Source organism: Orycteropus afer, unplaced genomic scaffold (assembly GCF_000298275.1).
Source record: "Orycteropus afer afer isolate SDZICR_OR568_19922 unplaced genomic scaffold, OryAfe1.0 scaffold00840, whole genome shotgun sequence".
Taxonomy (NCBI): domain Eukaryota; kingdom Metazoa; phylum Chordata; class Mammalia; order Tubulidentata; family Orycteropodidae; genus Orycteropus; species Orycteropus afer.
In genome coordinates, this window is record NW_006922427.1 from 61014 (window position 1) to 71497 (window position 10484).

At 36.6% G+C, this 10484-nt stretch overlaps 1 protein-coding gene across 1 annotated transcript; it reads right to left on the reverse strand.

Annotated features, from left to right (window-relative positions):
- Positions 1–7434: 7434 nt before the first annotated feature.
- Positions 7435–8367, reverse strand: LOC103212031 (olfactory receptor 2T33-like). Its single transcript, XM_007958032.1, has one exon. The coding sequence runs from the start codon at positions 8365–8367 to the stop codon at positions 7435–7437; it is 933 nt and encodes a 310-aa protein (XP_007956223.1).
- Between the last annotated feature and the right edge of the window lie 2117 nt (positions 8368–10484).

Consider the following 10484-nt stretch of genomic DNA (forward strand, 5'->3'; position numbering starts at 1 on the left):
AGGGAAAGAGCAGAAGAGGCCAGGGACCACTGGAACAGCAGGATATCCAGGTAAAAAGGAGGGAGGAAAGGTTAGGCATCAAGCCCCCTAGAGACAAGAATGGGAGGGAGCAGCTAGAGACCACAAAGTGGCAGGTTCCAAATAGGAATTAGGTAAGGGCTGGGTGCAGAGGTTTCCAACAGCTAAGGGAAACAAACTTGTCTGTTAGTTTGTCATTCTCTCATGATTGTGCATTGCTGTGAGGTTGAGCCTATGTCACTGGTGTTTCAGATGCCAGCAGAGTTGCACGTAGTGCACAGGTTTCAACGCACCTTTCAGACTAAGACAGACTATGAAGAAGGAAGAGGCCATCCTTTTCTCAATAATTGGCCAGGGAAAACCTTATGAAGCAGAGAAACACTGTCTGATACATTACTGGACAACTTTATGAATAGCTTGGAAACATTGTCTGACACAGTGCAGGAAGACAAGCTCTTTGCAATTGTGATAGAAGGCACTCATAATAGGACCAGGAAAAAGCTGCCTCATCAGAGTAGAACCAATCTTAAAGATATGGGTAAAATAAGACTTTCAGGACCTCCATACGCTGACATGGCATGACTCAAATTGAGGACAAATAGGTGCAAACATCCATTAATAATTGGAACATGGAATGTTCAAAGTATGAATCTAGGAAGATTGCAAGTTGTCAAAAATGAAATGGAACTCATAAATATTGATATTCTAGGCATTAGTGAGCTGAAAAGGACAGATTTTGGGCACTTTGAATCATACAGCTATATGATCTAGTATGCCGGAAATGACAAATTGAAGAGGAATGGTGTGACATTCATCATCACAAAAGATGTTTCAAGGTCCATCTTGAGGTACAATGCTGTCAGTGATAGAATAATATCCATATGTCTATAAGGTACACTCATTAATACTACTATTATTCCAATTTACGCACCAACCACAATTGGAGACCAAGAAAAAGACCCCCAAAAGGACATGATTGTAAGGCACATGTTCTAACAAAAGATAAGAGAAAGTAAGGCTTCTCTTATGGTTAAATGCTTGCTTGGCTCCAACTTTGTGCCCTTGGGACACAATATTCTCTCAGTAAAATGTTTGCTAACCTGTTCTACTGGAATAACATTTTACCTAAGAATAAGCTTCAGTAATCAGACCTAAGAATAATATATTTTAGTAATTATATCTTATAATAATGTAGGTTACTAATTATCTCACCCCCTAGAATCATGTACCCTAAGAATCATATTATGTTTTAGAATGACACATTTTTAGTGATTATTTACTATTCCTGAAAGAGACATTAACTCATCTAATCATCCGATAAGTTTGGGTATGGGAAAGAGTAATATTTTAACTTTTAAAGAATATTTGATTCTTATAAGGTAATATTTGGTTATACTCTAGAAGAATATTTGATTGTCTTCAGGAAATATCAAGAATAATGATGTAATAGTATGCTTATGTATAAATAAACCAGGACAGATATGTCAGGGCTTGCTCTTGCAGAATATGTAGGGTGTCTGCTGGACTCCGTTCCTTTCTAAAAAACCATTAATCTTTTTGTGTAACTTTGTTTTGTGACCTGTGCAATTTCGCCAGACGTGGCAAACCACCAAAGCCAAAGAGGAGGAAATTGAAGATTTTTATCAACTCTACAGTCTGAAGTTAACTGAGCATGCAAACAAGATTTATTACTTATCACTGGTGATCGGAATGCAAAAGTTAGAAACAAAGAGTCACCAGTAGTTGGAAATTTTGGACTTGGTGACAGAAATAATGATGGAGATTGCATGGTAGAATTTTGCAAGACCAACAACTTATTCATTGCAAATGCCTTTTTTCAACAACACAAATGGAGGCTATATACGCAGACTTGACCACATGGAGTACACAGGAATCAGATTGACTACATCTGTGGCAAGAAGTGATGGAAAAATTCAATATCTTCAGCCAAAACAAAGCCAGGACCTGATTGTCAAATAGACCATCAACTGCTCACATGAAAGTTCAACTTGAAATTGAAGGCAATTAAAACAAGTACACAGGAGCTAAAATATGACCTTGAATATATTCCTCCTGAACTTAGGGACCATCTAAAGAATAGATTTGATGCATTTAATACCAATGACCGAAAACCAGAAGAATCATGGGATTACATGAAGAACATCATCCATGAAGAAAGCAAGAAGTCATTAAAAATATGAGAAAGAAAGGAAAGACCAAAATGGATGTCAGAAGAGACTCTAAGACTTGCCATTGAGCAAAAGTTAGCTAAACCAAATGGAAGAAATGACAAGATAAAAGAGTTGAATTGAAGATTTCAAAGAGCAGCTTGAGTAGACAAAGCAAATTACAATAATGAAATGTGCCAAATACTGGAGTTAGAAAACCTAAAGGGAAGAACATGCTCAGTATTACTCAAGCTGAAAGAACTGAGGAAAAAATTTAAGCCTGATTTGCAATATTGAAAGATTCTATGGGCAAATAATTGAATGATACAGGAAGCACCAAAAGAAGATGGAAGGAAAACACAGAGTCACTGCATCAAAAAGAACTATTCAATCTTCATCCATTTCAGGAGGTGGCATATATTTAACCATCAATGATATTGAAGGAGGAAGTCAAAGCTGCACTGAAAGAATTGGCAAAGAACAAAGCTCCAGGAATTCATGGAATACCCACAGCGATGTCACAACAAATAGATGTCCTGCTGGAGGCACTCACTCAGTCATGCTAAGAGATTTGGAAGACAACTAACAGGCCAACTGAATGGAAGAGATTGTTTTTTGTATCCATTCCAAAGAAAGATGATCCCCCAGAAAGTGGAAATTATCAAACAATGTCATTAATATCACATGCAAATAAAATCTTACTGAAGATAATTCAAAAATGGTTGCAGCAGTTTATTGACAGAGAACTCCCAGAAATGCAAGCTGGATTCAGAAGAGGACATAGAATGAGAGTTATCATTGCTGATGACAGATGGATCTTGGCTGAAAGCAAAGAATACCAGAAAGATGTTTACTTGTGTTTTATTGACTATGCAAAAGCATTTAATTGTGTGGATCAAAACAAGTTGTGGATAACATTGAGAAGAATAAGAATTCCAGAACACTTGATTGTAATCATGAGAAACCTGTACAAGAAGCTGTCATTTGAACAGGAAATGGGAAAACTACATGGTTTAAAATCAAGAAGGGAGTGCATCAGGATTGTGTTCTTTCATGATACTTATTCAATCTGTGTGCTGAGCAAATAATCCAAGAAGCTGGACTATATGAAGAAGAATGTGGCATCAGGCTTGGAGAAAGAATCATTAACAACCTGTGATATGCTGATGATACAACTTTGCTTGCTGAAAGTAAAGATGACTTGAAGTGCTTACTGATGAAGACTGAAGATTATAGTCTGCAGTATGATTTTATCTCAATATAAAGAGAACAAAAATCCTCATAACTTGTACTGTAAGCCATTACAATAAATGGAGAAAAGATTGAAATTATCAAAGACTTCACATTGCTTGGTTATACAATTGATGTCAATGGAAGCAGCAGTCAGGACATCAGACAACATATAGCACTGGCAAATAGGCTGCAAAGGACCTCTTTCAAGTGGTGAAGAGCAAAGATGTCTCCTTGAGGACTAAGGTGCACCTGACACAAGCTATGGTTTTTTCGACTGCCTCATGCTCATGTGAGATCTGGAGGATGAATAAGGATGACTGAAGTAGAATTGAAGCTTTCGAGCTATGGTGTTGGCAAAGAATGCTGAAAGTACCATGGACTGCTAAAAGAACTAACAGGTCTGTTCTAGAGGAAGTGCTGCCAGAATGTTCCTTAGAGGAGAGAATGGCCAGACTTCATCTCACATATTTTGGTCATGTTGTCATAAAGGACCATTCCTTGTAGAATGATGTCATTCTTGGGAAGGTGGAGGGTCAACAAAAGAGAATAAGGCTGTCAACAAGATGGATTAACATGGTGGGAGCAGCGATGGGCTCAAGTATAGCAAGAATCATGAATCTGGCTCAGGACTGGGAGGTGTTTCCTTCCACTGTGAACAGGGTTGCTGTGAGTCAGAGATAACTCAACAGCACCTAACAACAACAAAACACAAGCAATTTGAACATTTTTGCTATTTAAACAACAGCAGTCTCTCAGATTCCAGTGACCAAAGAATAGGCTCTACTTGCCAGGGACCACAAGGATATTCTGGACACAAATGACTGGAAAGGTACAATCTTACAATGCACTCTCAGTGAACGCATGTGCAACCATCCCTCACTCCACTCATCTTCTGGGCCTAAAGGAATTCCATCTCTGTCTGTGTGCTCTGACGGAGCCTGAGTGCCATGCTTTGCCCCGCCCTACCCAGACATTTTTTCTTTTCTTTTTTTTTTAAAGTTTGTTTTTGTCTGTTTTAAAATTACTATTATTATTATTATTTTCTTTATTATTATTATTCTTTATTCTTCCCTTCCAAGGTATAGTTTTCAGGTTTCTCTCACTTCCATGTTTCTGGTTTCCATATTTTTCTTTCTCATGGTTCTCCCCATTCCTTGTTTTCTTTTTGCTTTTTTCCAATTTTTTTCTTCATTATTCTCCTACTCTATCTCTTTTTTTCTTATGGTCCTCTCCCCAGATATTGTGGGTTTTATTTTTATATTTTTCTGTTTTTGATGATTAATCCTGTGTGTTTATGTGGTGTGTGTTTTTTGCCCACTTGCTTTTACTTTTTTGATGGTTTTTTGATTGTTGTTTTTTTTCTTGTCTCAGTGGGAGAAAGCAACTGTCCCATATGATGCAAACACACCTGCACCTCCTGAGCACTATTTTCTAATTGAAAACCACCATTTCCTTCTACAGGAGCTCTGGTAGCATAGTGCCTAAGGCACTTGACTGCTAATCAGAAGGTTGGCAGTTCAAACCCACCAGCCACTCCTCAGAAGGAAGGTTGTGCAATATACTTCCATAGTGATACTGCCTCAGAAACCCAAAGAGGGGATGCTATGAGTTGGGTCCGACTCAATGTCAAATAACAACGATACAAAACCTACAGATTGAAATCCAGAAGATTAATGCTAAATTTTCTGAAATAAATAACATGTTGAAAGGGCAAAGGAGAAGAATCAAATCAATGAAGACAGAATTAGTGAGATTGAAGATAAGTACCTAACTACTTCTTTGGAAAGGGATCAATCAGAAAAGAGATCTAAAGAAAATGAAGAAATCCTAAGGTTCATGTGTGATATCATCAAAAGTAATAACTTATGTGTAATTGGAATGCTAGAACAGGAAGAGAAAGATAAAACCACTGAGAAAATTTTCCATGATTTGTTGGAAAAGAACTTCCCTGATGTGATGAAATATAAGAATATATCTATTCAGTAAGTCCAATGAATGCCAAACAAAATAGACCCCAAAAGAAAATTGTCAAGGCATATCATCATCAAACTCATCAAACCCAATGACAAAGAAAGAATACTGAAAACAGCAGGGGAAAAATGAAAAGTTACCTACAGCAAATAAGAATAAGCTCTGATTTCACAGCAGAAATCATGCATGGAAGAAGGCAGTGGGATGTTATATAAAAAATCCTGAAAGAGAAAATTTTTGAATAAAGAATAATGTTGTTGTTGTTGTTAAGTGCCATCCAGTCATTTCCAATTCATAGCGACCCTATGCACAGCAGAAGAAAACACCTCCCAGTCCTGAGCCAGCTCAATGATTGTTGCTACACTTGAGCCACTCACCACTGCCACCATGTTAATCTACATCATTGAGGGCCTTCCCCTCTCTGGTCCACCATCCACCTTATCAAGTATTATTTTTATCACCAAGACCATATTTTCCTACTCCTGGTGATTCTTCTTTGTTTTCGAATTCTTCATTCCAATAACCAGTGATAATCACACATTTTGATGGCATGTTCTGTCAATTTCAGACTGCAGAAGTTGATAAATATCTTCAATTTCCTCTTTGGTGGATGGTGCATGAATTTGAATAATAATCATATTAACTGGCATTCCTTGTAGGCATATAACAGCATCGTACTTCAGGCCAGATCTTGAAACATTTTTTGTAATGATGAATGTCATGCCATTCCTCTTCAGTTTGTCATTTCCAGCATAGTAGATCATATGGTTGTCTGTTTCATAATGGCCAAAACCTTTCCATTGCACCTCAGTAATGTCTAGGATATAAATCTTTATGCATTTCATTTCATTTTTGACAACTTCTAATTTTCCTAGATTCATATTTCATACATTCCATGTTCTGATTATTAATGGATGTTTGAAGCTGTTTCTCCTCAACTTGAATTGTGCCATGTCAGCACATGGAGGTCCTGAAAGACTTACTTTATCCATATCATTAATGTTGGTTCTACTCTAATGAGACGGCTCTTTTCTAGTCTTATTTTGAGTTCCTTCCAAGTTAAGGGGCTAGTCTTCCTGCACTTTGTTGGATGATGTTTCCAAGCTATTCATAAAGTTGCTCAGTAATGTATCAGATAGCATTTCTTTGCTATTCATAAGGTTTTTCCTTGACAATTTTCGAGAAGTGGATGGTCTCCTTCTTCTTGTAGTCTGTCTTAGTCTATAAACTGCATTGAAACCTGTGCACCATGTGCAACTCTGCTGGCATCTGAAGCACCAGTGGTACAGCCGCGAGACTCACAGAAATGTAAAAGCCTCACAGGATGACAAACTGACAGACAAGTTTGTCTCCCTTAAATGTTGGAAGCCTCTACACCCTCCTCTTACCTAATTCCTACCTGAAATATCTCTCTACTCATACGTTTTAACTTAAGTCATGAAAAGTCAATTATCGTTTTTAATATTCCATCTGGAAATCTCCTCATCTAGATCTATGGATTTTTACATTACATATAGACTGAATAAAACATTCCAAAGTAGCAGTTTGACAAATATTTCTCAATATTATGTATATATTTTGTTGGCTTTGTACATTGATTATTTCACACTTCAGTATCAAATTTAGTATCTACATGGGTTTTTCAAATTATTGTTTTTATTCAAGAATGAATGCCCATGAAAATGATTTCTATCATCTATCAAAAACTACAAATTATATACTTGTTTTTAGTAAACCATGTGTCATATGCTTGTCAATAAATCAAAGATTCATGCTTATTTCTGAGGCCATAATTTCATAGCAAAACTATCACTACAAACTATGACAGAGTTCAAACATAATTTTAATTAATTTGCTAAGTATTAAATTAATCAAATAGAAACAATGAAAAATCATTCAGAAACCTGACAAACAAGGTCCAATAACTTGATTAAACACAAAAGAAGAAATTAAATGAGATGAACTAAACAACAAAACAATATTTTATAAATGTAACCTGTATCAGTTTTGGTGCCATTTTGAGAAACTGTGCTCAGTGTTGAGTTCATGTAAAATGTTTTTCCATCCACCGGCTCAAGACCCCCTTAACTTCTTTATTTCTCACTGCGTATATAAGAGGATTCAACACAGGTGTAAGGATGGTATAAAAACCTGAGACCACCTTATCATGGTTCACTGAATGGTAAGATTTGGGCCTCATGTAGATGAATGTGGTGGTACCAAAGAAAAGTCCCACAACTGCCAAGTGAGAGGAGCAAGTTGTAAAAGCTTTCTTCCGGGCTGCAACTGACTGCATGTGGATAACTGCAGCCAGGATTAGGCTGTAGGAAGCCAAAATGAGAGTGAAAGGGATCAAGAGCATCAAAATGCAGCAGATATACATGAAAAACTCAAAAATCTTGGTGTCAGCACAGGCAAGTCTCACCAGTGATGGTGCTTCACAAAAGAAGTGATTGATTTTCCGTGAGTGACAATATGGAAAGCTCAAAGTGGCACCAGCCTGCAGTAAGCCATCTAGCACTCCCAGAAGCCAGGAACCTGCTGTCATAAGCAAGCAGAGTCTCTGATTCATGAGAATGGGGTAGCGCAATGGGTGACATATGGCCACATAGCGGTCATAGGACATAGCTGCTAGGAGGAAGCACTCACCCCCTCCTAGAGTGACAAATAAGAATATCTGGGCTCCACAGCCCATGGGAGAGATAAACTTAGTGTCTGTTAGGTAGTTGGCTGCCATTTTGGGAACAATGGTTGAGACCAGCATCATGTCCATGAGGGAAAGCTGGCTAAGCAGGAAATACATGGGTGTGTGAAGTCGTGGCTCCATGTGGATGAGAATGATCATAAGTGCATTACCCATCAGTGAGATGATGAATATCATGAGCACCATGGCAAAGAGGAACAGGTGGATTTGAGTGTGGTTAAAGAGTCCTAGAAGTATGAAGTTTATATCTGTGGTGCCATTTGTATTCTCCATGGCTCTACTGGTACCTGAAATATGTAAGAAAGATAAATAAATGAGATTTGCTTAAAAGGAAGCTTGGTCAAATATCCTTAAGAAAACTTGGTCAAATGGCTTGGGAAAATTCCTGATTAGGGTATCAATGTGTCACTATGTTTAGAATGCTCTCAATTCTTTAACTTTGGATATACTATATTATCAAATTAAGGTGCTGAAATTAATTGAATATTCTCATTAGAAGGGATAATTTCATAAATGAATATAATGCATTTTTATTACACACATACTTTCACATCACTTTGATGATAATTTGTCTCATATTTTTTTTAAAGTAAATGACAAAATTAAATTTTTAAATATGACTTAACCAAATGATCTTATAACCACTAAATGAGACTGAGATCTTGCATCTCCCACAAATAAAATATGCAGCTACTCATTTAGTTTCAGCACTTGGTTCTCTTTTCACTAAAACATTTAGCTTCCATTTCTTTTATACATAATAATTCTGTGTAGTCAGAATGGATGCATATGCAAATAGTTTTACCTGTTATACTTGAGTGAGTGTTTTACCTATTTCTTCTACATTAAAACTGAACAATTTTTTCAAGATTACTAAGGGTATAAAGTTACGGCTTCATTCAAAATCTAAAGTGTAGGTTTCTTTTTTTTTTCTATGTAAATTAAATGGAGAACAGTATAAATATTATTACAGATCTTCATATTTTTAACATATAGTAAAAATATTTGATTCTTACCATATACCATAAATGACTTCATATCATTAAAATATGTAAACATAAATGTTAAACAAAAGACATATACAATGAAAACTACAAATTTTTACTATGAGAAACTGTAAGAGCCTTATATAAATGGAAAACATATGTTCATGGATAAGAGGACTGAACATTGTGGAAATATCAGTACTACAACACAATATGTAGATAAAATATAATCTGATGTAGATTACATCAACTTTCTTGAAGGACATGGAAAAACCAGTCACTAATTTCACATTGAAAGGAATGAGACCTTGGATAAGCAAAACACTGCTAAAGAAGAAGAACGAAGTAGGAGGTCTCACATTCCCTGATTTCAAAAGCTACTATTCAACCAAAGTAACCAGAATAGCCTGGCATTGGTACAATAGCACACACAAAGACCATTGGAACCTAATTGAGAAAGAGATTCATCCAACTATAGAATGCTGATCTTTGACAAAGGGCCAAAACTCATTAAATAGGGAAGACATAGTCTCTTTAACAAATGGTGCTGGCACAATAGAATATTATTTTGTAGAAAACTGAAAAAAAGATTCATACCTCACCTCATACACCAAAGTTAACTCAAGATGGATAAAAGATCTAATGTATAACTTAAAATTATAAAATTCATCAAAGAAAAAATACAGGCAAGTTTAGGAGCCCTAATTTATGCGGTAAATAGAAGTTCAAAGATAACAAAAAAGTACAAAAAGCAGAAGATAGACTAGTTGTCTGGACCTTCTAAAAATTAAATTCTTATGTACATCAAAACCGTTAAAAGAAAGCTCAAATGCTGGGAGAAAATATTTGGCAGCTACATATCCAACAAGATTGCATCTCTAAAGTTTACAGAATATTTCCACACCTCAATATCAAAACACAAATAGTGCAATTAAAAAAAATGGGCTGAGGTCATGAACAGACACTGCATTAAAGAAGATATTAAAGTGGCCAATCAGCCATGAAGAAATGCTCTTAATCATTACCCATTAACAAAAAAACAAACACACTGCCATCAAGTTGATTCTGACTCATAGAGATCCCTATTGTGTTTCCAACACTGTAAATCTTAATGGAAGTAGATTGCCTCATCTTCCTCACAAGGAGGACCTGGTATGTTTGAACTGCCAAACTTTTGATCAGAGCCAAATGTCTTATCACTATACTGGCAGAGCTCCTTCATTAGCCATTGTTGTTGTTGTTATGTGCCATCGAGTCAGACCCGACTCATAGTGAGCCCTCCTTGGGTTTCTGAGGCAGTATCACTAAGGAAGTAGATTGCCCCATCTTCCTTCCAAGGAGTGGCTGGTGGGTTTGAACTGCCAGCCTTCTGGTTAGCAGTCAAGTGCCTTAGGCACTATGCTA